This window comes from Equus przewalskii, chromosome 32 (genome assembly GCF_037783145.1).
Source record: "Equus przewalskii isolate Varuska chromosome 32, EquPr2, whole genome shotgun sequence".
Lineage (NCBI taxonomy): Eukaryota > Metazoa > Chordata > Mammalia > Perissodactyla > Equidae > Equus > Equus przewalskii.
In genome coordinates, this window is record NC_091862.1 from 3,469,165 (window position 1) to 3,483,046 (window position 13,882).

The 13,882-nt window shown below is 48.7% G+C and overlaps 1 protein-coding gene across 9 annotated transcripts in view; it reads left to right on the plus strand.

The window, feature by feature from the left end:
- RPS6KA2 (ribosomal protein S6 kinase A2) overlaps positions 1-13,882 on the plus strand; it is a 368,603-nt gene that overhangs the window by 324,422 nt on the left and 30,299 nt on the right. For all 9 annotated transcript variants that reach the window (XR_011535604.1, XR_011535605.1, XM_070603175.1 and 6 more), the window contains one exon: positions 7,665-7,767. Coding sequence is in view for 7 of the 9 variants with exons in the window: in XM_070603175.1 (XP_070459276.1) it covers positions 7,665-7,767 (103 nt within the window). In the remaining 2 variants the exon portion in view is untranslated. The remainder of the gene's footprint in view (positions 1-7,664; positions 7,768-13,882) is intronic.

Here is a 13,882-nt window from a genome sequence, read left to right on the forward strand (position 1 = left end):
CTGGTAAATATCGAGTGAGTGAATGAGTGAATGAATGAGGGAGTGAGTGACGGAGTGAGTGAGTGACTAAGTGAATGAATGAATGACTGAGCGAGTGAGCAAATGTAAGGGCCAGGGCTCTCAGGGTGTGAGTGTCAGGTGTGGCGGCATTCTGACTCCCTTCCCTCTCTCCGTGGCCCCACCAGCCCTTCCAGCAAAGCCCATGCCTGGGGAAAAGAGAACGGGGTTGCTGGGGTGGGGTCAGACGGCTGCAGCTGGGAGGAAGGGAAGTCCCTTCCACGCTGCTTCAGGGGACCCTCAACACCAGGACTCAGCTCTGGCTGTTGGCAGGTGCTGCCGACGGACACTTATCTCAGCCGAGAAGGGGCGCCCCTGAAGAAGTGGGCGTGTTGCAGGGGGAACTAAGACAACTTTGTGAAATGCATGGAATTTTAACAGCACAGTGGCCTTAACACTCTCCAAGCTTGGGTTGACATGCATTCCAGAAAGCCCAGGTGTATGTGAGCTCTGCGCAGAAGCCTGTTTTCTTTCTCCAGCCATGAGAGCAGGGCAGTGAGGGCCAGCAACCAGCCCAGCTCCTTCAGGGGTGCATGGCTTGTCCTGGTTCTCTGTAGCTGGGACAGAGTCTCTGTACAGGCAGACGTGGTCATTGGGTTTCTGCACCAAGAAGGTGGCATTTCTGCATTACTTCAAAGCAATCAGACTGAAATTAAGGTTGGGAAGTTTCTTGTGTCGCTTTTAGCATTTAATTTCATTTAATCTTGTTTTGCTTGGTTTTTGAGAGAGGCCTTTCAGATTCCTTAGGACCAAGCATCTTTACTGTCATTTCTGTATTTGCCAGAGGATGACAGGGAGGGGCTGGGGAAATGGCAGAATCATGTTCTATCCCGCGTTCTGAATGAAAGCAGCCAGTGGCTGGTAAAGGAGCGCCACGTGCCACGTTTGTGCAAATTCACTTATTTAATAAATAATACTCAGCGCTTGCCCGTGTCAAGATGAGCAAGGTGTTCCTGCTTTAATGATCGAAAGAAACAGCTGTCCTCAAGCTGCTGGCCGTCTGAACACTGCACAATCATGTCACCATCCGGCCACAGAGGAGGGGTGCAGTGTGGGTGTCCGGTCAGAGAGAGAGGAGATGCTGCAAAGAATGGAATTGGCAAGGAGACGGACCCGGAGGAGAGGAGAGAGATTCCCAGCGAGGATGTACTGGGGACCACAATCTTATTTAGCCACTGTGGTCTTTCCTGGGGACTAGATGAGTCCCCCGTCTCAGCCAGTCCTCTCCCTGCATCAGCCGTTGAGCCCATTCACGCTCCTCAAGTCTGTCAGCCACATAGGAGCTGCTGTGTTATCGTGGCCAAGCTGGGCCCCCAGTCACACATGCAGGCAAGCGACCGACCATTGCTTTAGAAAGCAGACACGACAATGGGAGACGTTTAAAGGTGTCTAATAGGTATTGATACTCAGTGGTGTATTTGTCCAGATGTGCCCATTCTGTTTTCAGCAGCTCAGATAACTGAAAATCACAGTAGAGTGGCATTTGCAAAAACTGTTAACCAGGAGGCAGCCCCTCTGCCTCGAAGATGCTCAGAATGACGATGAGAAGGCGTTTCTCCAACCACTCTGTCTCTGCTGTGTGCTCTCCCCCAGTGCCTGCCTCAGGATCCAATCTGGAAAGTAGAAGGATGTTTATTTCACTTTATGCTTCCTTCTACAACCAAAACTGCCAGCAGAAGTTTTTTGTGTTTTTTTTAAGTAAACACCTATCATGCAATATTTCTCTCTGGGGCCTTTGGGTGACCTCCAGGAACAGAAGCCCGCTGACAACAGGAGTGAGGGGTGCTGCCCCAGTCTGTCCTGCTCTGTCATCTAACTTGCCTATTTAACGAGCCCAGCAAATGAACGCCTGCTCAGGAGGCATTCTTCCTGAAAGCTTGCTTGGTTTGACCAGCTGAATGAAAAACTACAAGTTCATTATAGACGGAAAGCCTCAGTGGAGGGTTCCGGGGGAGTCCAGTCCTCATAGCTGCATTTGCTTCTCCCCTGTGGCTGCAGCGGAGAACGTAGAATTAGCACAAACCCAAAATAAGCTTCATGAAAGTTAATCACCGCAGGCCACAGGAGCCGGTCCCAGGATGCCCTCCAGTGGGAATATGCCCGCCTAGACGCACAGGCACCGGTGAGGGACATCTGCTGATCAGCATCCTCATTTCCTGGCCAAAGCCAAGTCCTTCATTGTGACCATTTAGTACTCATTATTGTGACAACTCTTATTAATGCTAATAGCTTCTGCTTGCATTATCCTTTTTATGTTTCCAAACCCTTCCAAACATATCATCAATCACTATGCTGTGAGGTGGGAGGGACTCCTGGGAGAAACCGAGGCACGGGGCAGTGAAAAGAGTCCTCAAGGTCACTGAGAGACCTAGCAGCATGTGCCAGAGGCTCCTGACCTTGCCTGTTGTGTGTCCCGAAGGAGCAGTGTGAAGGCCCCAGATCTGCGGGGTGCTTCTTGCCCACAGGTGGAGTTTGCACAGGCTGCATGGAGAATGGATTTTAGGGGTCTGCCTCCCAGGAGCTGTCAGCTGCTGGTTGGTATCTCCCAGCACCCATGTCAGCAGCACGAAGCACTTCCTTCCACTGCCCGTGAGAGAGACTTCTGTCATTTTATTCCCATGTTACATACACCAGGAGAGCTTCTTTTCAGGGAACCCAACAGGACTCTGGCCAATAATCCCTTGGGTTCAGCAGTTTTGTAAATCCAGACACTTTTCTTGGCATCGCTTACACTGGCAGTAACCTATGTGTCAGAGCTCCGCTCTGTGGACCACCAACGCATCAGAGCCACCCATGGTGCACTGCAATCATTTAAATTCTTCCTGCTACTCCTTCCATCTTGTCGTCACTCAGCGTCTTGCTCTGCCTGATTTCTGCATCGCTATTTTGGGAATAATCTATAACTGTGCCCTTTGGCCAATTGGAGAGGGTTCATTCTGAAATGCCTGGAGCCAAACCTGCCTGCAGAAAACGGATGTCAAGTGTGTGACCCTGAGCTAGGATCAGTTTCATGTTCCATCATCCAGTCACTGTTTTTGTTTGACCCCCTGTGTCCTTCTCTTAGTCATCTGAAGGGCTTTTATGTATAAATAGAACCCTAATGTTCCAGCTCAGAGCTTCCTAGTGGATACTTGTACACTGTGAAATCCATCCCAACGTTGCTACAACTGTGTGATCCCAATCTCCTGGGACAAATGAGATGATTTAAAGTGATGCCCGGTGAATATGATCACGAGACCCCATTCTCTTTCGTCAGCAAGGGATGGATGGTTCCAGGGACTCAGAGAGGGAAATGCAGGTCAGAATCATAATGCATCTCATCAAGCTCAGAATCCTACGCACACGGCTGCCGCCACCTCATTCTCGATTCAACCCTGTGTGCAGCAGGGCACATGACAAAATGAGAAGCAAGATGTTTTTTCCCCGAAAACCTCAAACCCACTCCTAGGTTTGGACACAGAGAAAGAAAAGCATGTATAATAAGAACACATGTTAGCACTTTCCAAAATGTTTATCCAGTAACAGGAAGGAATTGACTGGCTCTTAGCATTGCACCGAGCATAAGGGAGCCGTCCAAAGGGCAGGGGGACCAGCTCCAAATGCCCCAGGTGGCTGTGTGGTCCTTTGCTATCTGCTTGAAACCACAGCAACCTCTGGGGGACAAAGAGGGCAGTGTTCTGGGGCTGCCCCTGGACAGATTATGCCCATAGGCATGATGGGGACCAGTGTTACCAGGGCAGAGGGGCCCACGTGGAAGTTTACCATTGCACAGACGACGCCCCCGCCCTCCAGCAAGCCCCCGGTGGGCTCACACACACTCTCCCTTCTGGTCGGTTAGGAACTCCTTAGCTGAAGCACAGGCTTACCGAGGACGTTTGGCAAGCACTAGAAAAAGCAGACATGTGCTTGCACAAGCTATCATGTAAAGCTGGAGGTTTTACATCCTATACATGTGTTGGGTGATTGCCCGGTTCTGTGACTGGCTCAGTGGGTGTGCACTGAGTGGCTTCCAGCAGCACAGGGCTGGGCATGCAGTGGGGAGAGGAAGGAACGGAACAGTGCACAGGGCCAAGCAGGGCAAGCATGAGCTGAGCCATATGGTGCAGGGTCCTGGGACGGGGGGCACCAGGGTCCCTGTCGTCTCTCGCTCCCTGAGTTATTGCTAAATACTTCAGTTAACAGGATGCACAGCTGTCCACCCAAAGGAAGTTTGCAGCAGCCCCATTGTTTTTTTGTTTTTGGGGGGTTTTTTTGAGGAAGATTGGCCCTGAGCTAACTACTGCCAATCCTCCTCTTTTTGCTGAGGAAGACTGGCCCTGAGCTAACATCCGTGCCCATCTTCCTCTGCTTTATACGTGGGACACCTACCACAGCATGGCTTTTGCCAAGCGGTGCCGTGTCTGCACCCGGGATCCGAACTGGCGAACCCCAGGCCGCCGGGAAGCAGAACATGCGAACTTCACCGCTGCGCCACCAGGCCAGCCCCAGTCCCATTGTTGGTTACAAATCTGATTCTGATGAATTCTTTTTCCTCATGGGTATACACTTGGAAAGAGGGAAGCTGCGTCTCCCAGCAAGGGGTCAGCCTCCCAGCCTGGACCGCCAAGCTGCTCTCGGGCAACGGCGTGGAGAATGTGGCCCCTGGAGTCTGCTTGGTGGGAGGTGAAACCTTTGCTTTCTTGGGCAGCTTGAATTCTCAAGGCATCGATTTCCTCATGGGAGGGAGGGGTGGAGGCGATGGCAGAGAACGAGCAGGGCTGAGTGGGTTTTCACAGGGAGGAGAACAGGTCCCAGGAAAGTGCCAGTGACCTCAACATCCCAGCTGTGCTTCTTAACGAGTATAACTGGTGTTCAGTTAGACTGTTGATGGTCGGAGGGGAAACAAGGCAGTGGGTCATCCTGAGCATGCAGGACGGCGAGCAGCATCCCTGGCCGCTACCCACTGGACGCCAGTAGCATTCACACAGTTGAGACGACCCCAGGTGCTGCCAGATGTCCTCTGGTGGGCAGAAACGCCCCCAGTTGAGAAGCACCAGGTTAAGGGGATTATTTCGTACCCCGCTGTGAAGCTGGGGGCAGGCATGGGAGATGGCCCTGCGCTCCCTCCTGCTCCCATGGGTCCCTTTGGCGGTGGAGTTGGGGCGAGGAGAAGAACTGAAATGTGTGAGCTTCAGCTTTCCAGATGCAAAACAGCTCTCGCTTGGATTAAGCCAGCTCTGTGTGTGTGCTTTTGGTGAATGGAAACCTCTTGTGTAAATTCATTCCCCCTTCATAATGACGGTAGGATTCCCGGCCCTGTGTGTGCATGGCAGAGACGCCACTCGCTCTGCTCTCTGTCTCCTTCTCCTCCCTCCCTCCAACCTCCCTCCCCAAGCAGCAAGAGAACACATGCACGCAGAGGGAGAGGAGGTGCATTTCACTTGAGCAGGACAGACATGTGTTCAAAAATCCAGCTCGAATATCGCAGAAGGAGACTCGTGGGTGCGAGGGGAAGGGCTCTGAGCCCCACCGGGCAGCACCGGGCGACCAACGGTCTCCGTGATGCCCAGCATTTTAATCAGGGCATGGAGCTCACGTCTGCCTTTTAGCTTTCCTCTGACAAGTGCATGTGTCAGGGAAGTTCATATCCCACCCCACCCCACCCCCAGTGAGCGCGTCACCACTGAGAGCAGCATCTGTCTGTTTCTGGAAAGGGCTAACTCAATTCCTAATGCAATCTATTCACCCAGGGCAGGAAATCACCAAATAATTCAGGGCTGAATTAACTCGTTTCTTCTCCTCTGATGGCTCCCGATTGCGCACCCTGAGACCCCACGGAGGCACACGCGGCTGTGCTGCTCGTTAAATCAAGTGGGAGCCATGGCCTCCTGGGCGCTCTATCCCTGGACGTGGCTGTTGTGCTGACAGCCACACGTGCGGTTTCCAAAGCATCTATGGTTTCTGGAAGGGTGTGCTCCAGGCAGGGGTGGGGACGTCTGGGGCCCTCCTGCCTCTGGACTGGACCTTCCCTTCCGAGAGCTGTTGTAATATGAGACTCAGGTCCCCCTCCCATCTGCCCCTTAGTCACTCTTGACCTTGGACAACTTACCTAACCTGTCTTAGCCTCAGTTTCCTCGTCTGTAAGAGCAAGGTGACAAAATCTGCATTTGGGCGCTATTGAGAGATTTAGAGCAGCTCTCAGTGAGAGTGACTGTGTCCGTTTCCCAGACTTGCCCGTCCACTGGGGGCCCTGACTCCAGAGCAGAGCTCCAGACCTATTGAATCAGAGCACCAGGAAAGGGCCTGGAAATTGGTGTTTTCAGCCAACACCTGGCAGACCCTTCTGATCAGGCAGGATTGGGACAACTCATGCTAAATAGTTACAGCAAGACCCTCTGCCTGGTTCCAAGTCTTGCTGCTGGCATGCCAGCCTGCCAAGTGGACGGCCTCTTGGCACGTTGGCCATCGCCCATGACTTATGTTTCCAAGGTGATTTAAATAAACCCAGATCCTCCATGTCCTGAAATCTACCTGGACGGAAACCCCTCTCAGCCTGCATCTGAGGTGGCGTCGCTGTAGGTCCTGCCCCCCACGATGCCCCACAGCCACTCTGCTCTGGAGCCCACCTCCACAGACTGGCACCCCAAACCTCTCGGGGTACCCCAACTTCCTTCCTTCCGACCACACTCGCTCCTGCACCATCTGCCACGCTGTCCACCTCATTGCCAAGCCTGATCCCAATGCCTTCGTGTTGCTCCTTGAATTGAATCATGGAATCAAGGAATGAGTTGTTGCCCTGCCGAAGAGGATGGAAAATAACCTCCATTGGGTTAGGAAGGCATTTTCAAGAAGGCAGCTGTAAGACCCGAGCGATGAGGGGTGTGGATCCTCTGTGCTTTCTGGGAGGGGTAGCCCCAGGGAAATAAGTTTGGGACCCCCACATGTAGCCCGTTCTCCAACTAGATGCTGGTATTCCCATGGGTTCGTTAGCATTCACAGGAGTGTGTTAGTGTGTTGCAGTGCACAGATGTGTGTAAAGGAACATGACCCAACCCACCTGCGCAGAGGGGTCTGGATGCTGACAGCCAGAGTCAGTGTCCAAGGGAAGTGCCATGGTCCCCCAGAGCACACACAGATCCCGGGATGTGTGGGCGAGAAAGGACCTACGTGGGCATTTCCACAGTGTCCCCACAGAGCTGAAGGGTCCAGGGTGCTGGCTCCCAGGTCACCGGGGAGGGAAGGAGGCACCCAGGAGCAGGGCTCCCCACTGGGGTTGCCGGGGGTGAGGGGGAGATGTGGCTGTCCTCTCAGGTTTTAGCTGAAGATGAAAATTCTACTGCCCAAAAACTCAGTTGGAAACCATTGCCCTAAAATGAAGAATACTTGGCATGTCCCTGAACCCTTAGACCTTGAACTATGACTCTTATATATTTTCATAAATTAATTATATATCATCTATATCAATATAAGATGTATTTTACCTATGTACTCACAAGTATGTCAGGGTGTTGAGCGGGGCTGCTGTCAGATGGAACCTGAGACAGTGCGTGTACAGATATTTCTGCTGCTCCTCGGCGTTCTCCGGTGTCTCAGTGGCTCCTCACTGCCCTTTCTTGCTCTCCCTGCAGAAGCTGTACCGGAAGGAGGTCAAGCCACCCTTCAAACCTGCAGTGGGCCGGCCCGAGGACACCTTCCACTTTGACCCTGAGTTCACCGCACGGACGCCCACAGGTGTGTTCCTACAGGGAGCATTCTTTCTAAGGGGCCGTCCTACCCGGCCAGGGAGGGGCAGATACTAGGAACCAGAGAGTTATGTGCAAGAACACTTTCATGGAAAATCACAGTCAGTTCTGTTTGATTTTCTTGTTTCCTTTGCCCAATCATAAAGACGTAAGTCATGGAATCAGTTCTTGGTTATCCCCCACGTGACAACCAGTTTGGAAATATCCAGGTGTTCTATAGACACTAGCCCCTCCTGCCTCTTGGTCTGCGTGGCCAACCCAGTGACCACCTCTTTCAGAGGGACACACACGGGCTAGCACGGGAAAAGAAGCTGGAGACACTGGAAATCTCTCATTTAGAGAGTTTTTGTGGAAAGAGGAAGGCCATCAGTTAGGTCTATAGATTTGGAAAGTATAGATCTTGTTCGTGCTAAAAGCAAAGACTTGTTTGAAAAGTTGTATCAAAACTGCTGGATCCCAGAAAAGCAGATGGACACGTAAATTTAGATTTCATGGTTTGTCTAAAATTACTCTTAGGGTCTGCCAAATTTAATCCAAACCGGTCGGCTCCTTTTAAAAGTTATCCTTTTGTGATATTAATGAATTAATATTAATGAATTATATTAATAACAGCTTTTTTAAAGATATGATCCTTGTCTTAGGCTGCTCAGGCCTCCATAACAAAATACCGCAGACGGGGCGGGTTGAACAGCAGACGTATATTTTGGCTCCTGGTGAGGGCTCTCTGCCTGCCTTGCAGACGACCACCTTCTCTCTGTATCCTCACTTGACCTTATTCTGCACAAGGAGAGGGCAAGCTCTGGGGTCTCCTCCTCTTTTTATAAGGCACCAATCCTGTCAAATCAGAGCCCCCCTCTCATGACCTCATTTAATCATAATTATGACCCTAAAGGCCCCCTCTCCAAATACAGTCACATTGGGGGTTAGGGTGTCAACATGTGAGTTTTGGGGGACACAGTTCAGTCATAACAGTAATGGTAGGGTGTCAAGCCCCTTCTGGAGATTTGGGTGAGGCAAGTTCAGCCAGTTGGGGGTTATTGGGCTGTGTGATGTTTATCCAGGGGGGGTCTTTTCTTACTACTTTTGAATACGAAATTTTCTATGATTTTTAATCATGAAACAAATAAAGCATCAAATACAAGATATCAGGTAGTTGAAGCTGGAACAGAGAATCTACCTTGCTCTCTGTGGGCGTAGGGTGTCGGGGGAAAGCCCATTTCCCAGACCACGAATGAGCTGTGTGCCAATGGAGAGCATAGCAAGCCTTTCGTGGGGCTTCTAATGTACCCGGAGCAGCTCCTGACCTAAGCAACATTGGCTCCAAGAAGAGGCAGGAAGCTGATTCTGGGCGCTATCAGTCAGGGAGCCATGAGACAGACTGTTCACTAATTTCTTTTGGGTCCTCCTGCAGTGCCCAGATAAAACCAAGACTGGCATCAGTGACAAAGCTTGAGTGATGCCGGCCATCAAAATTTTGGGTAGTTGCTGCTGCCATGTTTGATGAGGCTGCCCAGGAGGAGGAAACATCTAGTCTGTTCTCTCTAATAGAGGTGATGGGACTTCCGTCCAGTTGTCATCTTCCTTAGAAAGTATTCGTGTGTCGGGGTTGGTCCTTATTGTTGACAGTTGACCCAGTTCACGGAATCGGGTTACTTTTTGGCTTCAGAGGTTGGAAGAAGAGGGCGGGATTTGGGGATCCCATCTTGGCTCTGCCCACAGCTCACCTGAACAGGTCATTTTATTTCTCCTCCTGTGAATGTGAAAGGAACACAAAAGCAACCGGCTCAAAGGACACCTCCTATGAATGCTTATGCAAACCTCCCCGTCCTTAATGAAATGTGCAGTGTTTTATCACAAGCCTCCATCCTTTGGAGCTAGGCGTTTAAAATACTGAAATAAGGACCATCCTTGTGCCGCCTGTTAAGGAAATGCTAATACAGCCAACTCTGAATTATTCACACATGCCCCCTTTTTATATGATCCACGAAGAATTTAAACTCCAACCTAGTCGGCCAGTGTGACCCGCAAGCTGTTTTTTGAGCACCTTGTAAGTCTTTTGTGCACATAGAGAATTCAATTTTATTTTAATATTAGCCTAAGGGAAACATAATTAGACACAAGTCATTCTAATGGCTTTTTTATTCCTTACTATTTTGAATTCTCCAATCAATTTTACTTAAAGTTAATTTATTACGCCATATGGTTTGCCTTTGAGGTAGGTAGTAATTGAAGTGCTAAGGACACAGAAAAATCATTCACTCTGTGTTGACATATTTATAAGAGGGTAGGATTTTCTAAGCACATGAGCTGGGTGCAGAGCTGGGTTAATGGGAAGTGGGAGCGATGCGATTCTGAAATGGCAGATACGCCACATCCGTATGTTAGGCTTGGACGCACAGTGGGAATTTCTTATAGGAATCTTACTATCTTTTTTTTTTTTCAACATAAGCCAACGCTAAAGTTAGTTGATGTCCCCGATCACACATCCACTGCCCATTAGAGCACGCTGACTGCCGAGAGATGCCCGTTTAAGATTTAAAAACCCATAAAACATATCACACAAGTCAATCAACAAATGTTGATCGTACTATGTTTAAAATTTCCTTTTGTCCAACCCATATTTTTGCTCTTCTTTAAGTACTGTGCTAAAAATCAGCATCCCCTGGGTGATTATCAAACATTTTAAATCCTATTTATGCCACCCATCATTTAGTCACCTTCTGGCCACATCGATCAAACGTTAGCTGATTTAACCTTGTGTAAAGATCCGTCTGAACTTCAGGAGATTGCTGAGCCTGTCAGCCACCTCTCCTCTGTCTGTTCAGGGAGAGCAGCCCTGGGCAATGGAAGGCGTGGCCCTGCACTTCACGCCTCCTTATAGTTAAAAGTCATTGCTTATTTGATCTACAGATTTTCCACTCAATAATGAAAGTGTATCAGTTCAAGTTAACAGGGCTGTACCCTCCCCCCACACACACTCTGAGATGCTGAAAATGAGCCTTCAGATCTACTCGCCCTTGACATTCGCACGCTAATTCCCTAGAACGGGCTCAAATTCTTCAACCTAAAACCCTAGGAGAGGACACCAAACCATCTCTGGGGGTTGATGATTGACTTATGATGTACCCATTGTGCTTGGAGGTCACTGCATGAAGCACGTGGTAGCTTAGGGGATTTTTAAGAACAGGCAGACCTCCAAGCCAGAATTCTGTGCGGGGTGGGAGAAGAAGACACAGCACAAAGCGAAGCTGTGAGCCAGAGCCCACCGCCTGGAGCTCCCGGAGCCGCTGCAACCCAGCAGTCTTCAGACGGCACGTGCATTGCCTCTGCTGTCTCTGAGTGTGTAATTTCCAGATTCTAAAAACTACTCAGGTGAGCCTTCTGTTTTTTAATCAGCTTCCCTCATCTTGCACATTGGCAGTTTCTTTCCTAGCAGAGTTGACTCTGATCACATTAGTGACTGTGAAGTCCCTTGTGATGTGACAGGTCAAGGGCTGAGTTTTGTGGTCCATGGTGAATTTGAGCCCAGGCACACGGAGCCTCCCCCACACACACAGGGAGGCGAGGGCTCCCTGGAGGGACAGTGTGGGTGCTCACTCCTTCATCTGTAGGGAGGGCACAGGGCTGAGCTTTGGGGCATGGAAGGAGCCACTTATCGCCTTTCTCCCCAAAACACTATGCTCAGGAATAAAAGCCGCGTTCTCTGCGACAGCCCACCCCCTCACCCACCTGCTCCACCGGGCAGGGATAAAACTAGAAACTGGACTGTACTGTTTCCATGTCAAAATAAAGTCTCAAAACAAAGAAAAAAGATAAGAAGTAGAAAAGCAAAGACCCACTCAGAGGGCCTCTCCAGGGCTGTATATATAAGATGTACTTAGAATTCTTTGCATTTATACGTTGTCGGAAAAAATTTGAATACGTATATACTTTATATATTGTTCTACATTTATATATTTACAATGTATACATTATAGGAGTTATGTTATATTGTTTTATATTGTTTATTATTTTACTGTAATATATATATTAAAATATATTTTTTTTTAATTTTTCTTACAACGTGGATGTTCTCCAGCTTGGTTTGTCTCTTTGGACCTGACAAACTGTTGGGACTATCCTCCCATGACAGCGTGTCTCATTCCAGTTAGGGTAGACTTCCTGGCCTTGCATCCTTTCCCAACAGAGCATCCGGATATGGATGCACCATTGCTGGTCATGCCCATGATTTTTTTTTTTTTTCATTTTTTTTTTATTGAGTTAATGATAGGTTACAATCTTGTGAAATTTCAGTTGTACATTAATGTTTGTCAGTCATGTTGTAGGTGCACCACTTCCCCCTTTGTGCCCACCCCCCACCCCACCTTTCCCCTGGTATCCACTAAACTGTTCTTAGTCCACATTTTTAAATTCCTCATATGAGTGGAGTCATACACAGATTATCCTTCTCTAACTGGCTTATTTCACTTAACATAATTCCCTCAAGGTCCATCCATGGTATTGCAAATGGAATGATTTTGTTCTGTTTTGCAGCTGAGTAGTATTCCATTGTATATATGCACCACATCTTCTTTATCCATTCGTCTGTTGCTGGGCACTTAGGTTGCTTCCATGTCTTGGCTATTGTAAATAATGCTGCAGTGAACATTGGGGTGCACAGGACTTTTGGGATTGCTGGCTTCAAGCTCTTTGGATAAATACCCAGTAGTGGGATGGCTGGATCGTATGGTAGTTCTATTTTTAATTTTTTTAGGAATCTCCATACTGTTTTCCTCAGTGGCTGCACCAGTTTGCATTCCCACCAGCAGTGCATGAGGGTTCCTTTTTCTCCGCAACCTCTCCAACATTTGTTACTATTAGTTTTAGATATTTTTGTCATTCTAACGGGTGTAAGGTGATATCTTAGTGTAGTTTTGATTTGCATTTCCCTGATGATCAGCGATGATGAGCATCTTTTCATGTCATGCCCATGATTTTCTAATGGTAAATATTTACACTGTCTCCAATTTTTTTTGCTGTGTCAGATATTCCTAACACAAACATTTGTAAGCACTTTTGAAAGTAGTTCTGTAGGATAAATTCCTGGATGTAAGAGTTGCTTTTCAAAGGACACGTGAATTGTAAATTTTGATAATTTTGAAACTTCCATACTACCAAATCAACCCTCCTAAAGTTCATGCCAGCTTCTGCTCCCGCCTACCGTTATGACAGCCACCCTCTTGCCAAACTGGGATGTGACTGATGGCTTTCATTTTTGCTAATTGGTTGGGCAAAGTGGCGTCTCAGTTGAAAGCGTACACACCTGCTCATCAGAAAGTACTGTTTTTCTTCCCTATCGTAGCAATCAGCACCCCATGCTTTCCCCGTTTTTCTGATGGGCACTTTGCTCTTTTCTCATTGATCTCTGGGAGCTCTTTGCATAAGAGAGAATTTAGCCCCTTGCCTGTTATATTTGATGCATATATTTTCTCCCTGTCAGTGATTTATCCTTCTCTTTTTTTTCACTTATTGATAACTTGAAATGGGACCAGTGTCGCAGCAGTCAAGCTTTCAGACAAATCATACAGAGCTTAGAGAAGTCATAATCGAAGTAAATCCCTCGGTTCACACTCCTGTCCACTGTGGACAGGAGCGGCTTTCCCCGAATCTCCCTGAAGAGCAGAGCGCCGACTCGTGCTGCACACAGAGCTGTGCAGGCTGTGGGACAGATAGGGCAGGAAGAGTCATTTATGCCCCCAGTTCTGTCCCGGCACACAGTTCCTGTTGAACCTAGAAACCCGGAAGGCGGCCTCCATGTTCATTGGTCCAGGAGCTGACAGCTCCACCCTGAGGTTCCTAGTGGCCTCTGTCTCAGTGTGGAGTGGGGAGGGGCAGAGGGTTGTGGTTAAGAATACTAAGTTTGATTTGTAATTATCCTAAAGTGTTTGTTCTAGGCATTTTTGCCATTTAAAAATCAAATTGCTGAAACCACCCAAAATAAAGTGTCGTTTCATATGGTTCAGCATTTCTAAACCTTTGTTTTATCTCCTGTTCCAACACACGCATACTAAACAAATGCACACCACGTGCTCATATGCGGGCACACACACAGCACACGTTGTACA